Genomic DNA, 27,692 nt, shown 5'->3' with positions numbered 1-27,692 from the left:
CCAAGTGAGATTCTGTCTCCAAAAAAAAAAAAAGAAAATGAAAAGGATGTAGAAACAAACTTTTAGATTAAGTATATTTAGCAAGATACCTGGATAGAAAATCAATATATAAAAATTATGTCTCTATACACCAACTCAAACAGAATTTAAGATTTCAAAAAATATACATATTTCAAAGCATCAAAAATACCTGGGAATAAATTAACAAAAGATGCAAGACTTCTTTGGGAAAAACTGTGAAACTTTATTGAAAGAATTTTAACAAATTTCCAATTCGAGAACAGTCTGCATTGGTTTCACTTTGTCTTCTTTTAATTCTATGGTTGCCCTTCACCTATAAAACAAAACACAGTTGAAAACATTACTTAGTAGATAGAACTTTATTTTGATAATACTAAAGGAATACAAAGGACACAATCTAAAAAACAGGCATTCTGGTTTCCACACAGAAAAACATCAGGTGGGGTAAGGTGTCTCACGCCTATAATCCTAGCACTTTGGGAGGCAGAGGCCGGTAGATCACCTGAACTCAGGAATTCAAGACCAGCCTCAGCTAGAGCGAGAACCCATCTCTAAAAATAGCCAGGCATTGTGGTGGGCACCTGTAGTCCCAGCTACTTAGGAGGCTGAGGCAGGAGGATCACTTGAGCCCAAGAATTTGAGGTTGCTATGAACTATGATGCCATAGCACTCTACTGAGGATGACAACACGAGACTCTGTCTCGAAAAAAAGTTGGCGGCACCCATAGCTCAGTGGGTAGGGCACTGGCCACATACACCAAGGCTGGCAGGTTCGAACCCGGCCCAGGCCAGCTAAAACAACAATGGCAACCACAACAAAAAAAAAATAGCCAGGTGCTGTGGCAGGCGCCTGTAGTCCCAGCTACTTGGGAGAATGAGGCAAGAGAATTGCTTAAGCCTAAGAGTTTGAGGTTGCTGTGAGCTCTGACACCACAGCACTCCACCCAGGGTGACAGCTTGAGACTCTGTCTAAAAAAAAAAAAAAAAATCAGAGTGTTTTCTCATTTTCTTAATAGCAATGAAATCTCAATTGAGATGTTGTAATGTGACTAGGACCAGTGTCTGATAATTTATGATAAACAAATCATGCAAAACAGATCTCTGTATCTTATATATTATACTCAACAAAACAACAGTATGAAAAACTGAGAATTGAAAGTGATTTTAAAACGTTTGACTTGCACTCACTATTTTTAAGAGAAAAGACAAGTAATTAGGATCTACAGAGAACTCAAATTAATCCACATGAAAAAAGCCAACAATCCCATGTATCAATGGGCAAGAGATATGAATAGAACCTTCTCTAAAGACGACAGACAAATGGCTAACAAACATGAAAAAATGCTCATCATCCCTAATTATTAGAGAAATGCAAATCAAAACCACTCTGAGATACCATCCAACCCCAGCAAGAATGGCCTACATCACAAAATCTCTAAACTGCAGATGCTGGCATGGATGTGGAGAGAAGGGAACACTTTTACACGCTGGTGGGACTGCAAACTAATACGTTTTTGGAAGGAAGTATGGAGAACCTTCAAAGAACTCAAGCTAGACCTCCCATTTGATCCTACAATCCCATTACTGGGCATCTACCCAGAAGGAAAAAAATCCTTTTATCATCAGGACACTTGCACTAGACTGTTCATAGCAGCTCAATTTACAATTGCCAAAATGTGGAAACAGCCTAAATGCCCACCAACCCAGGAATGGATTAACAAGCTGTGGTATATGTACACCATGGAATACTATTCAGCCATTAAAAAAAAATGTGGAGACTTTACAGCCTTTGTATTAACCTGGATGCAAGTGAAACACATTCTTCTTAGTAAAGCATCACAAGAATGGAGAAGCATGAATCCAGTGTACTCAATTTTGATATGAGGACAATTAATGACAATTAATGACCTGGTGGGGGTGGGGGAAGGGGAGAACAGAGAGAAAAAGGAAGAGGGAGGGGTGAGGAAAGGAAAAGCAGAGAGGAGGGAGGGGCGTGGGGTCTTGGCGTGTGCCACACCTTTTGGGGGCAAGACACGATTGTAAGAGGAACTTTATCTAACAAATGCAATCAGTGTAACCTGGTTTCTTGTACCCTCAATGAATCCCCAACAAAAAAAAAGAGAGAGAGAAAAGACAGATTTAGAAGGGATTCACCCAGAATCTCTCACAAATTATGTAAAAGCTGATATCAGAACCTACTTTAGTGCTTCAGCATATTTTACGCAAACTGATACACGTTACAAATGTATTATGGATTTGTTAAATGCAAACCTTTATTAAAAAATCTGAGAATTATTAGCTATTGGTTTAAGGACTTATACTCAAAAGTAATAATATGCTTTCATACTTTATAATTCAACCTGGATTTGATTCCATTTGTTTCTGTCCCTGATAGTCTGTAAGTCAGGCATTTAGGGTCTTAACTACATTTCAAATAATCTTTATATATAAACCCTATTATTAAAATAGCAGTAATATTACTTCTGTTTCACCAAAAACACAATATTATGGAAAAAGATACTCTAGAATTTACATACTTAATGAATTACCTACCTGCTTCCAGTTGTTTAATGTGCTCTGGGTTCAGTGGCTGCTTTCCCTTGACATCCGGACCGTCTCCACGCTCACGCCCAGTCTTGGGCTCACTTAGTTCCTGGATGGCAGATTGCGCCTCGGGCCCTTACAAATAAAATTATCAATTTAAGCAATACAACATGAAATATGAATAAAGAATAGTATTCATGCCCTCAATGTCATTTAAGCCACAGGCTAGTGGTATTGCACATAAAGATGTTGCATAAGAATCTCAAGAACATTATTTCAGGAGTCTATTGCCAGAAAACCGGAAAGCAGTGTTTTCCAATTACTCTCTTCCTTTCCCAAGACCACCTTCAGACAACTTTGTTGTCCCTTTTACACTTATTGTACCTATAATTGTCCTTGTCATATTAAATGACTTATCTGCTTAAGTCTCTCCAACTCAAGACTGAAATCCTGTCTCTCATTAGCACTAAGACCCTAGCACCTAGAATGCTAAGTATGCTAATACTAATGGCTTAAGCAGGCACCAATAAATGCATAGTGAAAAAAAAAATCTTTTAAGGATAAAACTGGTCTGGGCTCGGTGCCTATAGCTCAAGTGGCTAAGGCACCAGCCACATACACCAGAGCTGGCAGGATTGAATCCAGCCTGGGCCTGCCAAACAACAATGACAACTACAACCAAAAAAAATAGCTGGGCATTGTGGTGGGCGCCTATAGTTCCAGCTACTTGGGAGGCTGAGGCAAGAGAATCACTTAAGCCCAGGAGTTGGAGGTTGCTGTAAGCCGTGTGATGTCATGCCACTCTACAGAGGGTGGTAAAGTGAGATTCTGTCTCTACCAAAAAAAAAATAATAATAATAATAATTAAAATAAAATAAAAATAAAGTAAAATAAAATAAAATAGGTCTGTCCTCCTCAAAAAATGCCAGTGTTGGCCAGGCGTGGTGATGCATACCTGTAATCCTAGCACTCTGGGAAACTGAGATGGGTGGATCTCTTGAGTTTGAGACCAGCCTGAGAAAGAGTGAGACTCCATCTCTACTAAAAATAGAAAAACTAGCGGGGCACTGTAGAGGGCGCCTGTAGTTCCAGCTTCTTGGGAGGCTGAAGCAGAAGAGCTCTCAAGCCCAAGCAACTGAGATTGCTGTGAGCTGTGATCACACCATGGCACTCTACCCAGGGTGACAGAATAAGACTGTGTCTCAAAAATAAAAAATTCCACCATCATGAATGACAAAGAAAAATCAAGGAACTATTCCAAGTTAAGAGACTAAATAGACTAAATAGACATGACAACTACATGTAATGCATCACAGACTGGACTCTGGATCAGAAAAAAAATAAAGGAAATTATCTAAACAACTAGAGAAATTTGAATATAGACCGTATAGTAAATGACTATGTTTTCTAATTGTTAAATTTCCTAATTTTGGCCAGGCACAGGGGCTCACACCTATAATCCTACCACTCTGAGAGGCCAAGACAGGAGGATCAACTGAGGTCAGGAGTTTCAGACCAGCCCAAACAAGACCAAGACCTTGTCTCTACTAAAAATAGAAAAACTTAGCGAAGTGTGGTGGCACCCACCTGCAGTCCCAGCTACTCAGGAGACTGAGGCAGGAGGTGGGCTCAAGCCAGGGTGACAGAGAGAGACCTCATCTCAAAAAAAAAAAAAAAACAAAGTTCCTGGCCAGGTACAGTGGCTCACGCCTATAATCCCTAGCACACTGGGAGGCCAAGGCAGGTGGATCGCTTGAGCTCAGGAGTTTGAGACTAGCCTGAGCAAAAGCAAGAGCCCATCTTTAAAACACTACCTGGGCGGCTCAGTGCCCGTAACACAGTGGTTACAGTGCCAGCCACATACACCCAGGCTGGTGGGTTTGAACCAGGCCTGGGCCAGCTAGCAACAATGACAACTAGGGCATTGTGGCGGGCACCTGTAGCCCCAGCTACTTGGCAGGTTGAGGCAAGAGAATTGCTTAAGCCCAAGAATTTGAGGTTGCTGTGAGCTGTAATGCCACAGCACTCTAGTGAGGACAACACAGTGAGACACTGTCTCAAGAAAGAAAAAAACAAAACTAGCTGAGCATTGTGGCAGATGCCTGTAGTCCCAGCTACTCAAGAGGCTAAGACACGAGGATCTCTTGAGTTTCAGGCTGCTGTGAGCTATGGCGCCACAGCACTCTCCCAGGGTGATATAGTGGGCCTCTGTCTCAAAACAAATTCCTGACGTTGATCATAGTATAGTGATTATCCAAGGGAGTAACTTTTTATTTGTTCTTAGGATATACACATGCTGAAGTACTTAGAATAAAGGACAATAATACCTGAAACTTTAAACAGTTCAGCATTAATAATTATGTAACATCAGTGTATGTGTTATTGTGTGTATAAAGGAGGAATGGGAAGAAGGGAGTAAGAAAAAAGGATATGAAACCGATGTAGCAAAAGCTATTAAAAACTGGTGAATCTAGGGGAAAGTATGAGTTAATTGAACTATTCTTGTAACCTTTCTATGTTTTTAAAAATATCCGACATAGGCTGGGCAAGGTGGCTCATGCTTGTAATCCTAGCACTCTGGGAGGCCAAGGAGGGTGGATTGCCTAAGCTCACAGGTTTGAGATCGGCCTGAGCCAGAGCAAGACCTGGTCTCTAAACATAGCTGACTGTTGTGGCAGGTGCCTGTAGTCCAGCTACTTGGGAGGCTGAGGCAAGAGAATCGCTTGAGCTCAAGAATTCGAGGTTGCTGTGAATTTATGATGTCATGGCACTCTACTGAGGTCAACAAAGTGAGAGTGGCTCAAAAAATATATATTAAGTAAAAATAAAATATATGATAACTACACTGAACTTTAGGAAGCCAGTTTTTCTGAATGTGGTAAAAACCACGCATAACAGAAAACTTACACCTTAACAATTTTTTTTTTGAGACAGAGTCTCAAGTTGTCGCCCACCACAACACCCAGCTATTTTTTGGTTGTAGTTGTCATTGTTGTTTGGTAGGCCCAGGCTGGATTCAAACCCACCAGCTCTGGTGTATATAGCTGGAGCCCACCTTAACAATTTTTAAGTGTACTATTAGTAAGGATTTATTTTTGTAAAATTAGCAGCAACTAGAAATAAAATTCACACATTTGTTTTCCTTTTTTTTTTTTTTTTCAGAAATAGGGTCTCACTATGTTGCCTGAGGTGGGATTGAACTCCTGGGCTCAAGTGATCCTCCTGCCTCAGCCTCCCGAATAGCTGGAGTACAGACCTATAACACCGCACACAGTTTGAAACTTTTACTTTAAATAATCTAAGAATAAACCACAAGACATGTATAATTCCTGTATTTTGCCACAGCACATTAAGGGCAGTTTTCAGCATCAGCTAAAAAATCTAAAGTCAACATCACGGATAGGATTTCAATTATAACCAAAATGTAAATATCTAAAGGATCAGGTGAAATGGATAATTTTTTGGCTATTCTAAAAGCAAAAAAAAACTTACCACTTCCTAAAAAACACTTAAATCATACTAAAACAGCTACCGATATGCCAGTATCCTGAACTATCCAGCTTTTACCAAATTCACTATATAAAAATTATCAGGCTCAAAAAAAAAAAAAATTATCAGGCTCAGTACCTGTAGCACAGTGGTTAGGGCATGGGCCACATACACCAGGGCTGGTGTATGCTAAACAACAATGACAACCACAAAAAAAAAAAAAAATAGCCAGGCCTTATGGCAGGCGCCTGTAGTCCAGCTACTTGGAAAGCTGAGGCAAGAGAATAGTTTAAACCCAAGAGTTTGAGGTTGCTGTGAGCTGTGACGCCATGGCACTCTACCGAGGGTGACATAATGAGACTCTGTCCTAAATAAATAAATAAATAAATAAATAAATAAATAAATGTCAAAGGAAACAGTGGCCACCATTCCTTGACTCAATTTTGGAGTTGTTCTGGCTGCACTGAACTAAGTCTATTCTTGGGCCAGTACTAAGCTACTTTATAAAACAGACACTTGAGTTTTAAAGTATTTTAACTAAAATTATTCACCTTTCTTTACAACATCATAGATGGTAAGAAGACACAAACTTTGGAACAAACACAAATTTTGTATTCACCAGTCAAGTGTTCTTGGATAAAAACAATCCTTGAGGCTCGGCGCTTGTAGCTCAAATGGCTAAGGCACCAGCCACATACACCAGACCTGGTGGTTTCGAATCCAGCTCGGGCCTGCCAAACAACGACAGCTACAACCAAAAAATAACCAGGTGTTGTGGCGGGCACCTTTAGTCCCAGCTACTTGGGAGGCTGAGGCAAGAGAATCACTTAAGCCTAGGACTTGGAGGTTGCTGTGAGCTGTGATGCCACAGCACTCTACCCAGGGCAACAGCTTGAGGCTGTCTCTCAAAAAAAAAAAAAATGAAAATAAAAACAATCCTTGAGCCTCTGTTCTCTCAATTATAAATGAGGAAATTTTATCACAGTAAAGGATTTCCCTAAGCTAAGCTAAAAATTACACCCTCTTCACTGTTCCAGTTAATTTTCAGATATTGTTTCTATTGTTCTCTCTCCTCCTATTCTTGATAGGTCATGATGGGTAAGGCACGTATACATACATCCTACACACAAACACACAGACCCCAACAGGCATCCTTCTTCCCTTTCCCTTCACCTTGAACACCAGATGCTCCCTCATTTCTCCCCAGACGAGGAGTAATATCCTGAACTCCAGTTGATGGCTCATCTTGTTGACCTTGTTCATCATCAGGCTCGGGTTGCTGGGTTTAGGAGGGGTGTGTGTGGTGGTGGCATGCAAATAAAAAAATTTCATTATTAATACATGTCAATAAAATAAAATATACAGAATATATGGATATTTCTGATCATTAGAAAGTCTAACAATACTTTCCCAATGCTATTCTATTTACTTAGATTCTAAGTTACTCTTCCCACAGAGCGGCTACTCTGAGAAAAAAGTTACCTGCAAGGAGTCTGGAAGCTATTTTAATCTATGTTGGGATAGATGTGTACTGTCTGTCATTGATAGGCATGAGAGGGAAGTCATGGGCAAAATATGAAAAACTTAAAACATAATACTTCTAGATCAATGTTTCCATTTTAAGATTCCATTAACCATTTTTACCTGCATGGAAGACCTTTACCAGTTTATCTATACTAGGTCAAGAACACGATCACAAAAATCAATTTGTTAATAGAAAATATTAAATGTTTAGGCACTCACAACCACAGGCACAACCAGATGAGAAGATGGTTGATCATTTCTTCTTGCTCTAGGCCTGTATGTTGATCTTCCTCGGAAACTCATATTTCACACTGAAAGCAAAATACTGTGATTTAGAAAATGCACTTAAAAGGATAGCTATACTTGGCCTATCTCACACCTGTAATCCTAGCACTCTGGGAGGTTGAGGTGGGTGAACTGCTTGAGCTCAGGAGTTCAAAAGCAGCCTGAGCAACAGCAAGACCCTGTCTCTAAAAAATAGCCGGGCATTGTGGCAGGCACCTGTAGTCCCAGATACTCGGGAGGCTGAGGCAAGAGATCACTTGAGCCCAAGAGTTTGAGGTTGCTGTGAGCTATGACAGCACAACACTCTACTGAGGGCAACAAAGTGAGACTCTGTCTCAAAAAAAAAAATTAATTTAAAAAGAGAATAGCTATACTTGACCACTTGTTTGGTCAAATATTAACTTGTATTTTTAATTTTGAAAATAAGTCCCAAGATAAGTATGAGCATGTATCCCTACCCAGTGCTTGAAAATCATTTAAGTTGGCCAAGCTGGCAGAGTAATCATCTAAAACAGTGATTTTCAAGCAGTGTGCCTTTAGAGGATCTTAGGTGTGCTGCAAGAATTTTTCAAGATCATTAATTAAATTATTTATGAAAGAAGTTCAAATCAGTCAGTATATTCTTTATTTAACTTCTTTTTGGATCAACATAATTTAAGTATGCAGTGGAAATTTAACTATAGGTTCAAGAATGCAGTGAGATAAAAAAAATTGAACACTGATCTAAAAGCTCATGGCAAAAGACCTTTTCTTCTTTTCCTTTTTCCCCTTTTTCTTTTTCTTTCTTTTCTTTTTCTTGAGAAAGGATCTCTGCAGCCCAGGCTGGAATGCAGTGAGTAACACAATCACAACTCACTGTAAAGTTCAACTCCCAGTCTCAGGCAATCCTCCTACCTCAGCTTCCCTCCTTCCTCAGCTGGAACTGCAGGCATTGCCACCATGCCTAGCTAATTATTATTTTTTATTATTATTATTTTTAGAGATGGGGTCTGGTTGTATTGCCTAGCTTGGTCTCAACTTCTGGTCTCAATCCATCCTCCTACCTCAGCTTCCCAAAATGCTGGGATTACAGGTGCAAGCCACTATGCCCTGCATACAGAAGAAATTTCTGATTTAAGTTTAGTTTCACAACTATACTCTCCATCATAGACACCTTTGGGAAAATACAGCTAGAAAATTAGGCCTAGGACTAAATTTAAATTAAATTAGGCCTCGAGTACTGGGGGGTGAGCGATTTCCGCCACCCGTCTGTTAAGCTTTGTCTCAACTTTTGTAGAGCTTTTTTATGTCTACCACTAAACTCTTAATACTCCTTAAAAAAAAAAAAAAAACTACAGGGCTGCACCTGTGGCTCAAAGGAGTAGGGTGCCGGAGGTGGGAGATTCAAACCCAGCCCTGGCCAAAAAAAAAAAAAACAACTACAGTACTGCTTTGGTCACATTAGCATTTGCTAGGTCCACTTCACCCCAAAACCAGGTTTCTTAAGGGCAGAAAGCCGTGCCCATTCCTTCCTATGATGTCCACAGTACTTTCCAAACCGCCCAGAAGAATGGGCACCCTTCCTCACTCAACCCGGCTGCAGTGTTCCCAATTTCCAGGTCCCTCCTTACTGCCCCACCATTGCCAGGTGTCCCCAGCTCTCAAAGTATCTCCAATGACATCCCCAAAACTCGCCCCACCTTCATCTGACACCCCCTTGTGCCCTCCTTTCCTCAACTGTCCTGGTCACGCCACGAGGACTAGGCACGTGGTGGCATCGCCACCTGTAAGGACAACAAAGACCTCGAGGCGAGGCCCATCCCCTTCTGAGGCTACAGACCCGGCCACCCAGCCGGCCTGAAGCCCACTGGCTACTCCTCACACTCACTTACACTTAAACTCCCAGAGGGAGTGACCTACGGACCTACCAGGTGAGTCTCAGTCGGTGAGAAAGAGTTTAGATGAGAGGAACGATACCAGCGTGGCTCCCACTCAGCTCAACCTTCCTGCGTTCACCACGAGGTGCGCACTGGCTGATGGGAAGGTGCTCAATGAGCATGCGCAGTGCTGTTAGCACATGCGCACTGGTTACAGCCACCTCCCGCCCCCAGCTCACCCCACCCCCACTGTCCAAACTCTAGGTGCCGGGGTCCTCAAACTACGGTCTATGGGCCACACGAGGCGATGGGTTGTATTTGTTCCCGTTTTGATTTTTTACTTTAAAATAAGATACGTGCAGTGTGCGTAGGAATTTGTTCATATTTTTTTTAACTATAGTCCGGCCCTCCAACGGTCTGAGGGACAGTGAACTGGCCCCGGGTTTTAAAAAGTTTGACGGGGTGGTGCCTGTGGCTCAAAGGAGTAGGGTGCCAGCCCCATATACTGGAGGTGGCAGGTTCAAACCTGGCCCTGGCCAAAAACTGCAAAAAATAAATAAATAAATAAATATAAATATAAACAAAGTTTGAGGACCTCTGTGAGTGAGCCAGGGTATGTCTTCTGTGGTTTCAGTCTTTGGGACCCAAATACCTACAGTAGTGTCCCTCCCTCAAAACTCACCTCATAGACTGGGCATGGTGGCTCACTCCTGTAATCCTAGCAGTCTGGGAGGCTGAGGCAGATGGATTGCTTGAGCTCACGAGTTCAAGACCAACTTGAGGGCGGCGCCTGTGGCTCAAGGAGTAGGGCGCTGGTCCCATATGCCGGAGGTGGCGGGTTCAAACCCAGCCCCAGCCAAAAAAATCACAAAACAAAAAGACCAACTTGACCAAAAAAATGAGACCCTCGTTTCTACTAAAAATAGAAAAACTGAGGCAAGAGGATCACTTGAGCCCAAGTTGGAGGTTTCTGTAAGCTATAACACCACGGCACTCTATCCAGGACAAAAAAAAAAGGAAAGAAAAAAAGAAACCTCACCTCATCTTCAACTGACCCCCTCCTTCCCGTCCATGGCCCACTTCCTCCCTTGCCCTGATCCCATTGCAAGGACAAGGTCATGGTGGCTACCCGTAAAGAGATGTGACTGCTAAAATAGCAATACCAACATATTCCATAGGTTTTACATAAGACCAAGAGTCTCATAACCTAATATTCAAATGTCCAGCATACAAATTCAAAATTACTCAAAATATGAAGACTCAGAAAAATAGGAAAACTCAAATGGGAAAAGACAATCAACAGACACTAACATAAAGGGATGTCGGGATTATCTGACAGTCTTTAAAGGTGCTGTTGTAAAAACGCTTTAGAAAGCAAGAGGCTTGGTGCCCGTAGCTCAGTGAGTAGGGCGCCACCAAACACATACACCAAAGCTGGCAGGTTGGAGCCTGGCCAGGGCCAGCTAAACAACAATGACCACTGCAACAAAAAAGCCGGGCATTGTGGCGGGCTCTTGTAGTCCCAGCTACTCCGGAGGCTGAGGCAAGAGAATTGCTTAAGCCCAAGAGTTTGAGGTTGCTGTAAGCTGTGATGCCACATCCCTCTACCGAGGGCAACATAGACTGTGTCTCAAAAAAAAAAAAAAAATTATGAACACTTTTGAAACTAACATACAAATAAAAAGTCTTAAAACAAAAATAAAAGAGTACTTAAGGAAAAAGAAATAGAAATTTTAGAAATGAAAAATATACCCAGTCTAGCATATCCTAGATGTTCAATTATTCTAACACCCCTTGTTGAAAAGACTTTCCTTTATCCTTTGAATTGTCTGCACATATTTTACCAATTGAATTTTTTATTTGAGACAGAGTCTCACTATGTCACCCTGGGTAGAGTGCCGTGGTGTCACAGCTCATAGCAACCTCAAACTTTTGGGCCTAAGCAATTCTCTTGCCTCAGTGTCCCAAGTAGCTGGGACTACAGGCACCCGCCACAACACCTAGCTATTTTTTGGTTGCAGTTGACACAGTTGTTTTAGGAGGCCTGGGCTGGTTTCAAACCCACCAGCCTTGGTGTATGTGGCTGGTGCTATAACCACTGTACTACTTCTATGCAGCATGAAAAAAAAGATGGACCTGGGCAGCGCCTGTGGCTCAGTGAACAGGGCACCGGCCCCATATACCGATGGTGGTGGGTTCAAAGCCAGCCCCAGCCAAACCGCAACAACAACGAAAAAAATAGCCAGACATCGTGGCAGGCGCCTATAATCCCACCTACTTGGGAGGCTGAGGCCAGAGAATCGCCTAAGCCCAGGAGTTGGAGGTTGCTGTGAGCTGTGATGTCATAGCACTCTACCAAGGGTGATAAAGTGAGACTCTGTCTCTAAAAAAAAAAATAATAATAAATAAATAAATAAATAAAGATGGAGACTTTACCTCTTTTATGTTTACATGGATGGAGCTGGAAAATATTCTCCTTAGTAAAGTATCTCAGGAATGGAAAAAAAATATCCAATGTACTCAGTACTACTATAAAACCAATATATAATCACTCACACTTCCATATGAGAGATGAATCACAACTATAGCCCAGGATGAAGGAGGGAAGGGAAGGTGAATGAGAAGGATGGTTAAAAAGAGGGAGGGTTAATGGTAGGACCACACCTATGGAGCATATTGCAAGTCAAGTCTATCAAATATTGAACACAAATGTCTTAACACTGTGATTAAGTAAATAAGGTGAAAGCTATGTTAATTAGTAGGATGTAAGCACTCCAATTTGTGCAAATAACACATTGAATCTCACAAAGGCATAAATGTATTCATGAGCTATGTATATATGACTTAATAAGAAAAAAAAAGATTGGGCGGCACCTGTGGCTCAGTGAGTAGGGTGCCGGCCCCATATGCCGAGGGTGGCGGGTTCAAACCCAGCCCCCGCCAAACTGCAACAAATAAATAGCTGGGCGCTGTGGCGGGCGCCTGTAGTCCCAGCTGCTCGGGAAGCTGAGGCAAGAGAATGGCGTAAAGCCCAAGAGTTAGAGGTTGCTGTGAGCCATGTGACGCCGGCACTCTACCCGCGGGCGGTACAGTGAGACTCTGTCTCTACAAAAAAAAAAAAAAAAAAAAAAGATTAAAAAACTGATTTTCACACAAATGTTTATGGCCACTCAGTTTATGGTCAAAAACTGGAAACAACACAAATGTGCTTCAAGGGGTGAATGGATAAACAAACCATGTTATATCCCTATGATAGAATACTACTTGGCAATAAAAAGAATAAAATAATGACATGCAACTAACTGAATAAAACTCAGTGAAACTGCGGGGCACCTGTGGCTCAGTGAGTAGGGCGCCGGCCCCGTATACCAAGGGTGGCAGGTTCAAACCCAGCCCCAGCTGAACTGCAACCAAAAAATAGCCGGGCGTTGTGGTGGGCGCCTGTAGTCCCAGCTGCTCGGGAGGCTGAGGCAGGAGAATCGCGAAAGCCCAAGAGCTGGAGGTTGCTGTGAGTCCTGTGACGTCATGGCACTCTACCGAGGGCGGTAAAATGAGATTCTGTCTCTAAAAAAAAAAAAAAAAAAAAAACTCAATGGAACTATGCCAAGTGAAGAAGCCAGTTTGAAAAGATAACAGGCTGTATCATTGCATTTATATAAGTTTCTTGAGAAGATAAAAGATTGGTGATGGAGGGGCAAAGAGAGGAGTGACTATAAAGGGGCAGAATAGTAAAGTACTTTATCGTGATGGAACAATTCTGTATCCTGATCGTGGTAGTTATTACAAGAATCTACACATGCCTTAAAATTTATAGAACCCCTCTACATCACCTACTATATAATAATTTGTTTTTTGAGACAGAGTCTCACTATGTCACCCTCGGTAGAGAGCTGTGGTGTCACAGCTCACAGCAACCTCAAACTCTTGGGCCTAAGTAATTCTCTTTCCTCGGCCTCCCAAGTAGCTGGGACCACAGGCGCCAGCCACAACATCTGGCCATTTGTTTTTGGTTGCAGTTGTCATTGTTGTTTAGCAGGCCCAGGCTGGGTTCAAACCTGCCAACCTCGGTGCATGTGGCCGGCGCCGTTAACCACTGTGCTATGAGTGCCAAACCTATACGACAATTTTTTAATAAATTTTTAAATTTTGCCAGTCAATCTGGACATGGTGGCATGCACCAAACAGCTACTTGGAAGTCTGAGGCAAGAGGATCCCTTGGGCCCAAGAGTTTAAGACCAGCCTGGGCAACAAAGTGAAACTGTCCCCCAAAACTATTGTTTTGCCAATTAAGCAGGTAAGAATCCATATTTTCCATAAGGACACTTGCACTAGACTGTTTATTACAGTTCAATTTACAATCGCCAAAATGTGGAAACAGCCTAAATGCCCACCAACCCAGGAATGGATTAACAAGCTGTGGTATATGTACACCATGGGATACTATTCAGCCATTAAAAAAATGTAGAGACTTATAGCCTTTGTATTAACCTGGATGGAAGTGGAACACATTCTTCTTAGTAAAGCATCACAAGAATGGAGAAACATGAATCCTATGTACTCAATTTTGATATGAGGCCAATTAATGACAATTAAGGTCACCATGGGGGTGGGGGAAGGGGAGAGCAAAGAGAGAAAGAAGGAGGGAGGGGTGGGGAAAGGAAGAGCAGAGAGAGAGAAGGAGGGAGGGGGGTGGGGTCTTGGTGTGTGCCACACCTTTTGGGGGCAAGACAGGATTGCAAGAGGGACTTTACCTAACAAATGCAATCAGTGTAATCTGGTTTATTGTACCCTCAATGAATCCCCAACAATAAAAAAAAAAAGAAAGAAAGAGTATTGATGATGCTGAAGACTGCACTTCTCTTTGGATGGTTTAGTAAATAAAAAAAAAAAAGAACCCATATTTTTAGGGTGGTACCTGTGGCTCAAGGAGTAGAGCGCCAGCCCCATATGCCAGAGGTGGTGGGTTTAAACCCATCCCTGGCCAAAAACTGCAACAAAAAGAAAAAAAAAAAAGAATCCATATTTTCTATGAAATCATTTTAACACAGGTATATGTGTGCCTAAACACTAGTTTTGTTTGGTTTTGAGCTGTATGAGATATAAAAGTAATCCTGTAGTATAACCTCTTCTGTATATCTGGCTTCTTTCACTTAACTGTGTGGCCTAGTTTATTCCCTCTCAATACTGTGTGGTATTCCGTGGTGTCAACATAGCACATCTTCTGCATTTCCTGTTGATGTATAGTTAGGTTTTTTCCAGTAATTTGCTATTTCAAATAGTTTTACTACATAAACATTCCTGTATCTTTCCTATTTTTACATGCATGGGCAAGAATGCTCACCACAACTAGTTCACGATGGCAAAAATGTAAATGAAACGCTATCTAACCATCCAATAAGAGAATAACTGAATAAACTGTGGCTACAATAAATGATAGCATATCATCAAAAACATCTCAGAAGCCGTGTGTGGTGGCTCACGCCTGTAGTTCTAGCACTGTGGGAGGCCAAGGCAGGTGTATTGCCTGAGCTCAGAGGTTCAAGACCAGCATAAGCCAGAGTGAGACCCCGTCTCTACCAAAAAAAAAAAAAAAAAAAGCCCGGTGTTGTGGCGGGCGCCTGGAATCCCAGCTATTTGGGAGGCAAAGGACAAGAGAATTGCTAAAGGAAGAAAGAAAAAATAATAATAATAAAAAAAAACCTTCAAATTAAGATGAGTGAAAGCCAGCTGAAATTGAAAGCAAAATAAAAAAAAAAAAATCTCAGAACCTGTGGGCCACTGTCAGATAAATTACACAAGCTGCAGTGATGATGGCACATGCCTCTAACAACTACGTGTGGGTTGAGGTAACCAAAAGGGCAGTGAGCTCACTGAATCATCTCGGGACTGACTGTGGATAGAAGTGAAGACACTTAGGAAGGAGTTGGTGACACCAGCAGCCGGCCATCCCAGTGCCCTACAGAGACAACTTTACCTGGTCCCTGGGACTCTGGTTCTGAGCACAGCCTCAGAGCTTCTCTCACCTAACTGCTCAGAGCACTTCCAGTCAGTCTTCCCCAATCACCTCTGACGCACTCCTGCTTTGGGGTGAAATCTTTGTCATCACTTCAGCTCCCCTTCATTCATGAGCATCTCCCTGATGTAGGGAGTGTAACTGTGCAGGTGACAAGACTGAGGCCCACAGAAGTTAGCATCTGGGCCTGCAGCTGCACAGTAGGTCAGTGGGCCAGGGTTGGGTGGGCCATGCCTCACCCCACAGCTGTACACCCTCTCCTGCACTATGGGCCTCATGTCCTGTGTCTCCTCTAGACCACCAGGCCTAGGGTATCTACTCGCCCTATCTGGGTTCTAGGCTCTGCACTCAGGCCATGGGAAGGGACTGGCTGGAGGCAGAGCTGGCAGGATCTGACTGGGGGAATTGGTGGCCTCTTCCTAAACACCAGGCTCTGGAGGGGGTGTCCGCAGTGTCTTCAGGATCCAGGCCTGTGCTCTCAGCACTCGCTAAACTGTAGCCTGACCTCCCCAAGGTCCAGACTGCTCAGCCAGAGAATGTTGTGGAAAGGAAGCCTATAATGCAACCTTTAAGTAAGAAAAAGAAGATTAAAAAGATGAGGACCTAGGGCGGCACCTATAGCTCAGTTGGCAAGGCCCCGGCCACATACACCAAGGGTGGGGGGTTCGAACCTGGCCCGGGCCAGCTAAAACAACAATATCAACTGCAACAACAAAAAAAATAGCCCCGTGTTGTGATGGGTGCCTGTAGTCCCAGCTCCTTGGGACGCTGAGGCAAGAGAATCACTTAAGCCCAAGAGTTTGAGGTTGCTATGAGCTGTGACACCACAGCACTCTACCCAAGGCAACATAGTGAGATTTTTGTCTAAAAAAAAAAAAGATGAGAACCTAGACATTCCTCCTATGATGTTAAAAGAAAAAGCCCTTGGGCGGCGCCTGTGGCTCAAGGGGTAGGGCGCCGGTCCCATATGCCGGAGGTGGCGGGTTCATACCCAGCCCCCACCAAAAAAACAAAAAAAAAAAAAAGAAAGAGAAAAAGCCCTTAGTGACAGAAATGAGGTCCTGGTAGGAGGAAGAAGAGGAGGAGAAGGGTCACCTGAAGAAGAACTGGAACAACACTGACTAAAACCTGGGCCCTTCAGGAGTACCGGCCCTTGGCCGCCCACACCTGTCCACACGCAGGCAGGGAGACTCTGAGGGACACCCCAGCCTGGGGCTCATGACCCTAGATGCCAGCGACCTTACAAGGTGTGAATATAGAAGGCTCTGTCCTTCCTCTGTCTTCTCTGAGGCCTTCAGGTCTTGGAGATGATACGCCCCTGCTGGCAAAGGCTGGTATCACTGCAATGCAGAAATTCCATGGCTGACCTGCACCTGGTGACACCAAGACCTCAACGTGGGACCACAGGACTTAGCCATAATTCCCTGACTAAAAGGAAAAGGTGACTTTGACTTAGCAGGATGCTAAGACCAGGTTTGGACCTGATGTCATCCTGGACCAAAGGTTCCCAGAAGGGAGGTGGTGTAGGAAGTGGGCAGGAGACCGCTGTACTGAGGGCTGAGGCTAGAGAGACCAAGGGCCACCATGAGGTTAAGATGCTGAGCCTATTAACAAGGAGGAGGATGGAAGGGAAGATCTGGAAGGTTCCTACAAAGGACTGTGCGCAATACTGAGCACTAAAGGCCCCTGGAGTCTCAGTTTCCTCACCTATAAACTGGTGATAAAAATAAAATTTATATTCATGGGATTGTTGTGAGAAAAGCACAGCTTCAGGTAAAGTGCTCAGATGGTCTCTGGCACAGAACATGAGGTAAATACTGACAGTATTATTATAATCATAAGAATCACTCTTCATTGATTGACTGTTGGCATGTTGTTCTTCCCCACAGGATGATCACCTTGCTCTGCTGGCTATTGCTGGTGCTGAAGATGGAAGAAGGGGGCACGAGCCAAGGACTGGGTAGCCTCTAGAAGCTGCCAACATTAGACTCAGATCTCCAGAACTGTGAGATAATTCTGCATTGTCTTGAGGCACTAAATTTGTTGTAAATTTGTTAAATCATCAACAGGAAACTAATTCAAGCAGTAACAAATATCCTCTCACTCCTCTCCCTCTCGGGCCTCCATGAGGATCAGAAATGTCTAGTCCTATGGCCTACAATTTGGTGCCGCTGGAATACTGAGGTGGTATTGTCCCCTTGTCAACATCAGTGATAGGGGAGACTGAGGAGAATACAGGTGCCCTGTAAAGGATATGTTGGGCCCCCATTATGACAATTCACACTGGAGGGTAGGACAGGGGTCATGGGTAACAGTGATTGTAAGAGTTCCATTGAGGTTGGTAACAGTGGACATGCACTCAGTCTTGCTCTGTGTCAGGTGCTGCTCATGGTCACTGAGGAGTTGTCTCCTTTCTCCCTCACATAACCCTACAAGGAGGGAAAGCTATTACCCTGATGACAGATGAGCAAAGAGGGGCACAGAGATCTTAAGTCACTTGCCCACTCTGTGTGGCACAGGGGAAGTCTGGTCCTTATTGTTCCAGCCTCTGCTCCAGCCCACCCAGCTGCACTGTCTCAACCACTAGGTCCATCAAGTACGGGAACAGATGAGGGACATATTATATGTTTTCCCCAGGGACCACACCTACATGCCTAGTGGAAAATATCTCCTTTTTATGAAGGGGGAACTGAGGCTTGGAGAGGACAGATGTTTTGCCCAAAGGTCACACAGCCAGGGGCTTAGAGTTTCAGGCTTTTAACTGAGGTCCGCCAGGCTCCAAAGCCCATGTGTCCTGGGCTGCTGTAGGTATGAATGTGGCCCAAAGATACACCCCAACATCTAAGGACAAAATGAGGAGGCCCTGTCTATCCCCTGAGAGATGGCTGTCCCTGCTGTATAGCTGGTGTCAGGAGACACAGGATACACAGGATAAACAATTCTCCACAAGATGACTTCCACCAACAGGGCTGAGGGAACCTCTGTAACCTACAGGCTGGAATACAAGACCCAGAACCCAGGGAGGTTCTGAAGAAAGTAGGCCAGGAGGCCAGAGACATCAGGAGCCTTGGGGGATCCCAGACAGTCATGCTTCTTCCACTTCTAATTGCACTTGCTTCACTTGCGGATTTTTTCCTAAGAGTGTGTAAAACATAAATGTGCATTTTAGTGAACATCAATAAATTGCACATCCATGAACAACCACCCAGCTCAAGCAGAGGACCACTTTTAACAACCCAGAAGTCCCTTGGACCCTTCCCAACCACATCCCTTTCTCTCCCCTCCAGAGGCAAAGACAATCCTGGCTCTGTAATACAATCAGCCACTTGCTTTTCTATACAATGTCACCACTCATGTGGTCAATGTTAGTTTTGCCAGCTTGTGAACACTGTGTAAACTGGTAAGTGTGGAATCTTTTGCTTGGCTCTTCACTTAGAATCATGTCTGTGTGATTCACCTGAATCATTTCATGCAGTTGTAGATCTTTCACTCTCATTGTACCATATTCCATTCTATGAATATACTATAATTTATTTATATGCTCATTGGCTTGCCTATTTTGTCTCTTTAATTGTAATTTTTAATATATTCTAGGTGTGAGCCCTTTATCAGTTATGTTTCCATTACCTTCTCTCAATTTGTCACTTGTGTTTTCATTCTCTTTACAGTATCTTTTGATCAATGGATATTTTTAATTTTGATATCATTAAATGCTGTGTAATATTCATTTATGGTTAGTGTCCTTATGTCTTGTTGAAAAAAAATTTTTCTCCTAGAAGTACACAAAGACTTTGGGGTGGGGAACCCGCAGCCTCAATGCCACATGTGGCCCTCTGGATCCCCGAGTACAGCCTCTTCACTGAATTTAAACTTCACAGAAAAATTTAGATCCAGTCAAAAGGCCATACTCAAGGATCCAGAAGGCCACATATAGCCCCGAGGCTGCCGGTTCCCTCCCTCTTGTTAGGTTTTGAATCCACCTAAATAATATTTTTGTGTTGTGAGATGGGGATCCAATTTCATTTTTTTCAATATGGATAACCAATTGTTCGATTTTTTTTTTTTTTTAAACAGAGTTTCACTCTGTTGCTTAGGCTAGAGTGCCCTGCCATCAGCCTAGCTCACAGCAACCTCAAACTTCTGGGTTCAAGTCATTCTCCTGTCTCAGCCTCCCAAGTAACGGGGACTACAGGCACCTGCCACCATGCCTGGCTAGTTTTTCTGGTTTTCGTAGAGATGGGTTCTCGATTTTGCTCAGGCTGGTCTCAAACTTCTGACCTCAAGTGATCCTCCCACCTCCGCCTCCCAGAGTGCTAGGATTACAGGTGTGAGCCACCACACCCAGCATAGTTGTTCTACTTATTGAAAGTCCACCCATTCCCCCACTGGTCTACAATACCTTCTTGATTACCTGTTCTGTGGCTACATGTGTTGGGTCTATTTCGAAGACCTCTAGTCTTCTGTGGTCTGTTTGCCCACTCTTGCAACAATACCACACCATTTTAATTGCTATACCTGCATAACTAGTGTCCTGGCTAGTCCTGACACTTCCACACAAATATAAGAATTAATTTGTCATGATCTACATACCAAAAAAATAAATAAATAAAACCTATTGAAATCATGATTGGATTTGTGTTGAACTTACAAAACAGTTTCTAGAGAACTGACTCTTCCATTCAATGATCATATGTATTATTTATTGTTTTTAAATGTCTTTTAGGGCTTGGGCGGCGTCTATGGCTCAGTGGGCAGGGCGCTGGCCCCATATACCAAGGGTGGTGGGTTCAAACCCAGCCCCCGCCAAACTGCAACAAAAAATAGGGCCAGGCACCGTGGCTCACACCTATAATCCTAGAACTCTGAGAGGCAGAGGCAGGCTGATTGCTTGATCTCAGAAGTTCAAGTCCAGCCTGAAAAAGAATGAGACCCCAGGCGGCACCTGTGGCTCAGTCGGTAGGGCGCCGGCCCCATATACCGAGGGTGGCAGGTTCAAACCTGGCCCCGGCCGAACTGCAACCAAAAAATAGCCAGGCGTTGTGGCGGGCGCCTGTAGTCCCAGCTACTCGGGAGGCTGAGGCAAGAGAATCGCTTAAGCCCAGGAGTTGGAGGTTGCTGTGAGCTGTGCGAGGCCACGGCACTCTACCGAGGGCCATAAAGTGAGACTCTGTCTCTACAAAAAAAAAAAAAAAAAGAATGAGACCCCATCTCTAAAAATAGTCGCGCATTGTGGCAGGTACCTGTAGTACCAACTACTTGGGAGGCTAAGGCAAGAGGATCGCTTGAGCCCAAGAGTTTGAGGTTGCTATGATGTGATGTCAGCTATGATGCCACAGCACTCTATCCAAGATGAGTGAGTGAGACTCTGTCTCAAAAAAAAAAAAAAAATCAATGTCTTTTAATCAGATTTAATATTTTTAAATATCAAAATATTTAATTTTTTTTTGCACTATGTCACCCTTGATAGAGTGCCGTGGCATTACTGCTCACAGCAAACTCAAATTCTTGGGCTTAAGCAATTCTCTTGCCTCAGCTTTCCAAGTAGCTGGGACTATAGGCACCCACCACAACACCTGGCTATTTTTTTTTTTTTTGGTTGTAATTGTCATTGTTGTTTGGCAGGCCAAGGCTGGGTTCGAACCCACCAGCTCCAGTGTATGTGGCTGGCGCCCCAGCCGCTGAGCTACAAGCGCCAAGCCAAAACATTTAATATTTAAATATTAAATATTTAATATTGCTCCTGCATAGGCGTGGTCCCCAGGTCAGAGGGCACAGCTTGAGCCGGAGGCCTTGTGGCCAATGTGGTGTTTGTGATCGAGGGTACAGCCAACCTGGGAGCCTACTTCAAGGGGGCAAGCACTACCTGCCATTGAGTATTTTAATGGTGGTCCTCCTGCTGAGAAGGACTTCAGGTGAGACTAAGGGGGCAGCCTGGTGGTGTTCAACATAGTGGACTGTGCTCCTGAGTCCTATGTACAATGTCACGCTCCCACCAGCAGCACCTATGAGTTTGTCACCTGGTTCGATGGCATTAAATTCATGGGCAAGGGAGATGAGAGCTGCAGCCTCATAAAGGTGCATGGTTTTCAGCACCCCAGAAAGGTGGCTTTGTCTCATATGTGCTCCTTGTGGTACGAGAACCTAAGATGGGAAAATTCCATTCACAGCTATAAGCAAGACTCAGGGGTTAATTCCTCCCTGCTTTCTAAAACAGTAGAGACAGGGGTTAATTCCTCCCTGCTTGCTGAAAAGGCCTTGAGAAATGTTTCCCTGAGGTCCCAGCTAAGTCATAGCTGGAGATTTAGCACCTGCCTGGAGCTGTTGCTTTTCATTCACTAACTTCAAATTACACAAAAGTTTCATTTAACATTTTAGGGAGGTGGGAAAACAGAACAGACAGCCTGTGTCCTTGTAGTTTATCTTTCAGTTATATGCTCCAGACTTAGAAATTATGTGTACGTGCTTTGCAACATTTATGCTGAGGAGAAATTTTTATAGCAGTCTCAACTAATGCTTTTGTTCTTTATTCTTACTAATTCTTATCTGATGAGTTTGGATATATAATGCAGTGAATAAAGATGAACAATCGCTGTAGGCCTGAGCAAGCCTCAGTCTTCCTTTAATTAAAAAATAATTCATTAAGTCTGCAGTGATACCTCTGTGTCGTTGATTGGGCTAGTGGACAGCAACAGCTTCATAGAGAAGGCCTCAGCAACAACTTGCAGCTGTTTGATGACTTCAAGAAGATGCAGGAGCAGATTTGCCAGACACACTGAGTCTGCCTCTTTATCTGCAACTCGACCCCATACCTGCTGCCTGCTGTTGAGAGCACCACCTACTCTGGGTACACGACTAAGAGTTTCATGCAGAAGATTGGGGGGCAGGGGATCCATTTCTCCATCATGTCTCCCCAGAAGCTTCCTGCCTTGTGGCATCTGTTTGAGAGAGAAGCTCCCCTAGCCTTTCTGGAGCCACTACAGCCTCTGGCAGGTGTGAGCCCGGACCCCAGGCACATGGTGCCGGTGTGGGGGCTTGTCCTGCCTGTCAGGGGTGGCTCAGCCTCAGGCCCCTCCAGCCAAAGCAGCCGGTCCCCCTGCCTCCCACTGCACCCTCAAGTGTGACTCTCAGCAGCCCCCCAGCAGCTGCTACCCCGTGTCCCCCAACAGTATCAGGTCCCTGGGAACCTGAGCATGGCTCAAGTGGCTGCCCAGAATGCAGTACAGGCTGCCAAAAACCAGAAAGCTGGGCTGGGCCCATACTTCTCGCCCATCACCCCTCTCCAGCGAGTGGCTGCAGGAGTAGGTCCCCCCCTTCAACCAAACCCAAGCCCCACCACTCCCCCCAGGACCCCCTGGTGCCCCAAAGCCGCCTCCTGCTTCCCATTCCAGCCTAGTCTCCGCTGTAGCCACTGGCCAGGGCCTGGCTCCCCCTGCACAGCCTGGGACAGCGTCCATGGCAGGCATGGTGGCCCCAAGAAGGATGAGCAGCCCTTCTCCAGCCCAGCTAGGGGCCCTGGCCCTCAGTGGGCAGCAGTCAGTGACCAACAAACTTCTGCCTGGGCTCAGCACATGTATCTCAGTGGTTAGGGCACTGGCCACATACACTGGGGCTGGTGGATTCAAACCCAGCCCAGTCCTGCTAAACAACAAGTGCAACAAAAAATAGCCAGGCATTGTGGTGGGTGCCTGTAGTCCCAGCTACTTGGGAGGCTGAGGCAAGAGAATCGCTTATGCCCAAGAGTTGGAGGTTGCTGTGATCTGTGGTGCTATGCACTCTACCAAGGGTGACATAATAAGACTGTGTCTCAAAAATAAATAAATAAATAAACTTCTAGCCTAGAACAGGGTTCTCGAGTGGCAGGAGAAATCCAAACCTGCCTCGGTGGATGCCAACGCCAAGCTGACATGTTCACTGCCTTTCCATGCCAGGTCTATGTGAATCATGGAGAGAACTTGAAGACTGAGCAGTGGCCCCAGAAGCTGATCAGGCAGCTCATCCCCCAGCAGCTTCTGATCACCCTGGGCCCTTTGTTCCAAAGCTCAAGGATGGTCCAGTTCCATTTCACCAACAAAGATCTGGAATTTCTCAAAGCCCTCTATTGCATCATGGGCATTGGCTTCCCAGGCTGCGTGCACCTCCCTCATACAGATCCCTGCAAGGGGCGCGTGCTTATGCTGCTGTACTCATCCAAGAAGAAGATCTTTATGGGCCTCATACCCTATGACCAGAGTGGCTTTGTCAATGCCATCAGGCAGGTCATCACCAACCACAAGCAGGTCCAGCAGCAGAACCTGGAGCAACAGCAAGAGATGGGGGAACAGCAGGCACTCCCAGGTCTAGGTCCCATTCTGGAGGACCAACCGAGGCCCTCACAGAATCTGCTATGGCTTTGCCCACCACAACCCCAGAATCAGGGTAGTGTGGGGGCCTCTGGGATCACAGGTGCTCCTCAAGGCCTTCCTGGAGCTGCCCCAGGCCCACCCCCTCTTGGACCCATCCTTCACCCCCAGAACCCTGGGGCTAACCCCCAGCTGCAAAGCTTCCTGCTCAACCCACCACTGCCCCAGACTAGGGTGCCACCGCCCCAGGCCTCCCTCCACCACCTCCAGCCCCCCTGGAGCTCCTGCGCTGCCACCCCCACCACACTAGGGCCCCAGCTGGGGCCTCCTCTCCTGCATCCGGCACCTCTCCAGTCCTGGCCTGCACAGCTTCCCTCTCGGGCTCCGGTTTTGCTACCAGTGGCAAAATGAAAGAGAGAAGGAGAAGACCGCGTGTTTCGAGAAAAATGAGAGTGAGCCTATTTCTTTCTTTTTTTTTTTTTTTTTTTTTTTTTGTAGAGACAGAGTCTCGCTGTATCGCTCTCGGGTAGAGTGCCATGGCATCACACGGCTCACAGCAACCTCTAACTCTTGGGCTTAAGCGATTTTCTTGCCTCAGCCTCCCGAGCAGCTGGGACTACAGGCGCCCGCCACAACGCCCGGCTATTTTTTTGTTGCAGTTTAGCTGGGGCTGGGTTTGAACCCGCCACCCTCGGCATATGGGGCCGGCGCCCTACTCACTGAGCCACAGGCGCCGCCTGCGAGCCTATTTCTTTATGGAAGTGAAGAGCATGCCTACATGTTCAATGTGCAAAAAATATCGTGTCTGTGCTGAAAGAATACAACCTGAAATGTCATCATGAATCAAAGCATAGTAAGAGCTATGACCAATATAGGGCACAGACTCAAGATGCGATCCTCAATGAACTGAAGAAGGGACGCAAATGTCAATAGTGTTTGCTTTGGAAATCAAGTACTAGAAGTGGCACAGCCAGAGTACGCCATGCCAGAGTAACATGAAAATTACTTGGGCATTATAACCTACAACAGACGGTGAAACATACAACCGTCCCATTATTTAAGTCCAGTGGGCATTTGTGTTGCACAGTGAGTTGAAGATAAATTAGAGGATTTACAAGTCCTGTTGCTTGAAAGAGTCGAGTCAATTGTGGCCTTTTCTATCACTGCTCATAAACTATTACAATCCAGTTAGCTTTATTTATTTGTAGTGTTGAGAATTTTGATGTGACTGAAGAAGTCTGTGACCTGGTGCCAAGACAGGCCCAATACCGGGAAATGACTTATTTTTTGTGTATTGAGAAAAATTCACATAGACTGGCAAGAACTCTTAAGCACAACTGTAGACAGTTGTGGTAATCACAAGGGACATGGCAGAATACTTTGATCCAAGGTGGCAACATTTGGCAAGAACATGGGGGTAGGTCATTGCGTCTATCACCAGGAGTTGAATTGTTCTAAGAAATTAAATAGAACACATTATGGATGCCCTGGACACTTATGTCCTGTGCTTTAACCATGGGCAAGTTAATGGTGGCTTGACCTTCAGTGTATTTCCCAGAAGCTCTGTGACCTGGTCATGGAACATATCTGAACTGTTGAAGTTAATCAGCTTGGTTCATTTTAAATCAAGCAAAAAAAAAAAAAAAAAACAGCCAACTTGGTTACCCTGAGAGGTTCATCAAAAACTGTGACTGAGGTTAGAACCCTTCTTGAACACTCAATATTTTTCCACAAAGATGTTCACAAACAGCTACTTGAATGTATTTGTTCAGTGCTGACAAAATGGGGAAGACACTGGCCAGGTAAAATCTGACTCCCTTGTCTTTGCTACAGTTGGTTTCCTGAAACAAAAGAGACGACTGGGGCTGTATTCATACAAGTTGTAGGGTTGAAGACCAAATTCCCCCAAAGGCTCTCTGAATCCAGACTTTAGGAAATGAACTAACGTTGTCCAGTTTGCCTGTCTTGGTTAATGCTGATTGTGTGAATGCAGACGGCAGAGCAGTGGGGGCTGCTTCCTAAATACAATTTTGTGTGAAGATGGTGAGATGCCCCAACCATCTCCAGTAGTTGTCATGACTGTCCTGCTGGGAAGTTTGTGAACAGCTGTTTTCCATTACAAACCTGAATCAAATGAAATACCGCCCCCAGTTTAAGGATTCAGGTTGAATTCTAAACTGCCCACTCCACCATGCCATCCAAGGCCTAATATTGACATCTTGGTGCGGTAGGGAAGATGTCAGCTTTGGGCTTCAACTCAAAGGCATAAAGAATTATGAAAGAGTCTCAGCGCCTGTAGCTCAGCGGTTAGGGCGCCAGCCATATACACCAGAGCTTGAGGGTTCAAATCCAGCCCGGGCCTGCCAAACAACAATGACAACTACACTCCCCACCAAAAAAAAATAGCGGGGCGTTGTGGCAGGCACCTATAGTCCCAGCTACTTGGGAGGCTGAGGCAAGAGAATCACTTAAGTCCAAGAGTTTGACATTGCCGTGAGCTGTGATGCCACTGCATTCTACCCAGGGCCACAGCGTGAGACTGTCTCAAAAAAAAAAAATATTAAAGAGAAAGTTTTAATAATTAAATATTTCTATTTCTCAATTTGTATTTTTTCAATTTTGAATTTAAAATATAAACTCTAGTATCCTACATGTTTGTATTATGTTCCATGCATTCACCATAGCTCAGTAAAGATACAATTATTTTTAAAAATCTTGCTCCCTTTGTTAATTTCTAAGTAGTTCATAAATCTTAAAATTTTCTGTTATTGACATATAAAAGCAAGAGTTTTAAATATGGATTTTTGCATCCAAAAATCTTCCTAAATTCTTAATAGTTACCATAGGTAATTTTGGATTTTCTATATCCACAATAGCATCATCTGCAAATAATGGCAATTCTCTTTTTCATTTTTAATCTTTAAATGTTTTTGTTTTGTTTTTAAGACAGAGTCTTACTTTGTCACCCTTGGTAGAGTGCTATGGCATCATAGCTCACAGCAACCTCAAACACTTGGGCTCAAGCGATTGTATTGCCTCAGCCTCAAGAGTAGCTGGGACTACAGGCACGCACCACAATGCCCAGCTATTTTTAGAAACAGGGTCTCTCTCTTGCTCAGTCTTGTCTCCAACCTGTGAGCTCAGGCAACCCACCTGCTTCAGCCTCACAGAGTGCTAGGATTACAGGTGTGAGCCACCATGCCTGGCCCGATCTTTAAATGTTTTTATCTCTTGGCTCAGCGCCCATAGCACAGTGGTTACGGCACCAGCCAGATACACTGAGGGTGGCAGGTTTGAACCCTGTCCCAGCCAGCTAAACAATGACAACTGCAACAAAAAATAGTCGGGTGTTATGGCAGGCGCCCGTATTCCCAGCTACTTGGGAGGCTAAGGCAAGAGAATCGATCACTTAAGCCCAAGAGTCTGAAGTTGCTGTGAGCTGTGACATTAAAGCACTCTACAGGGCGACATAGTGGGACTGCCTCAAAAAAAAAAAAAGTTTTTATCTCTTTCCCTTGCTTTGTTGTGCTGGTAGAAATGGTGATTTTTCCCAATGTAAAAGTTATTAACATTGCACTGTTAGTATGTAGTTCTCAGTGAATCTTTGTAGACACCCTTTAG

At 44.3% G+C, this 27,692-nt stretch overlaps 1 protein-coding gene and 1 pseudogene across 1 annotated transcript; one reads left to right on the top strand and one right to left on the bottom strand.

The window, feature by feature from the left end:
• Positions 1-228: 228 nt before the first annotated feature.
• Positions 229-7,914, bottom strand: LOC128576665 (X antigen family member 3-like). Its single transcript, XM_053578857.1, has 4 exons — positions 7,798-7,914; positions 7,228-7,333; positions 2,575-2,700; positions 229-334 (listed from the first exon to the last, which is right to left on the bottom strand). Exons 1-4 carry the CDS (start codon positions 7,879-7,881, stop codon positions 318-320), a joined length of 333 nt encoding a protein of 110 aa, XP_053434832.1. The 5' UTR covers positions 7,882-7,914; the 3' UTR covers positions 229-317.
• A 9,036-nt stretch (positions 7,915-16,950) lies between these two features.
• On the top strand, positions 16,951-24,482 carry LOC128576814 (mediator of RNA polymerase II transcription subunit 25-like; annotated as a pseudogene).
• The last annotated feature ends 3,210 nt before the right edge of the window (positions 24,483-27,692 follow it).

The sequence above is a fragment of the Nycticebus coucang genome, chromosome X (genome assembly GCF_027406575.1).
Source record: "Nycticebus coucang isolate mNycCou1 chromosome X, mNycCou1.pri, whole genome shotgun sequence".
In the NCBI taxonomy this organism is placed as follows: Eukaryota; Metazoa; Chordata; class Mammalia; order Primates; family Lorisidae; genus Nycticebus; species Nycticebus coucang.
Note: the sequence above shows the minus strand (reverse complement) of the source record. Positions and strands in the feature narration are given on the sequence as shown.

What these genes read in the sequence shown, in the direction of transcription:
- LOC128576665 (XM_053578857.1), bottom strand. Translation starts at nt 7,881, where the DNA reads ATGAGTTTCCGAGGAAGATCAACATACAGGCCTAGAGCAAGAAGAAAT. An exon ending in ATCTGGTTGTGCCTGTGGTT is followed by an intron (nt 7,334 to 7,797) that starts GTGAGTGCCTAA and finishes TCCTAAACCCAG; the next exon opens with CAACCCGAGCCTGATGATGA. An exon ending in GGGAGCATCTGGTGTTCAAG is followed by an intron (nt 2,701 to 7,227) that starts GTGAAGGGAAAG and finishes TTTATTTGTAAG; the next exon opens with GGCCCGAGGCGCAATCTGCC.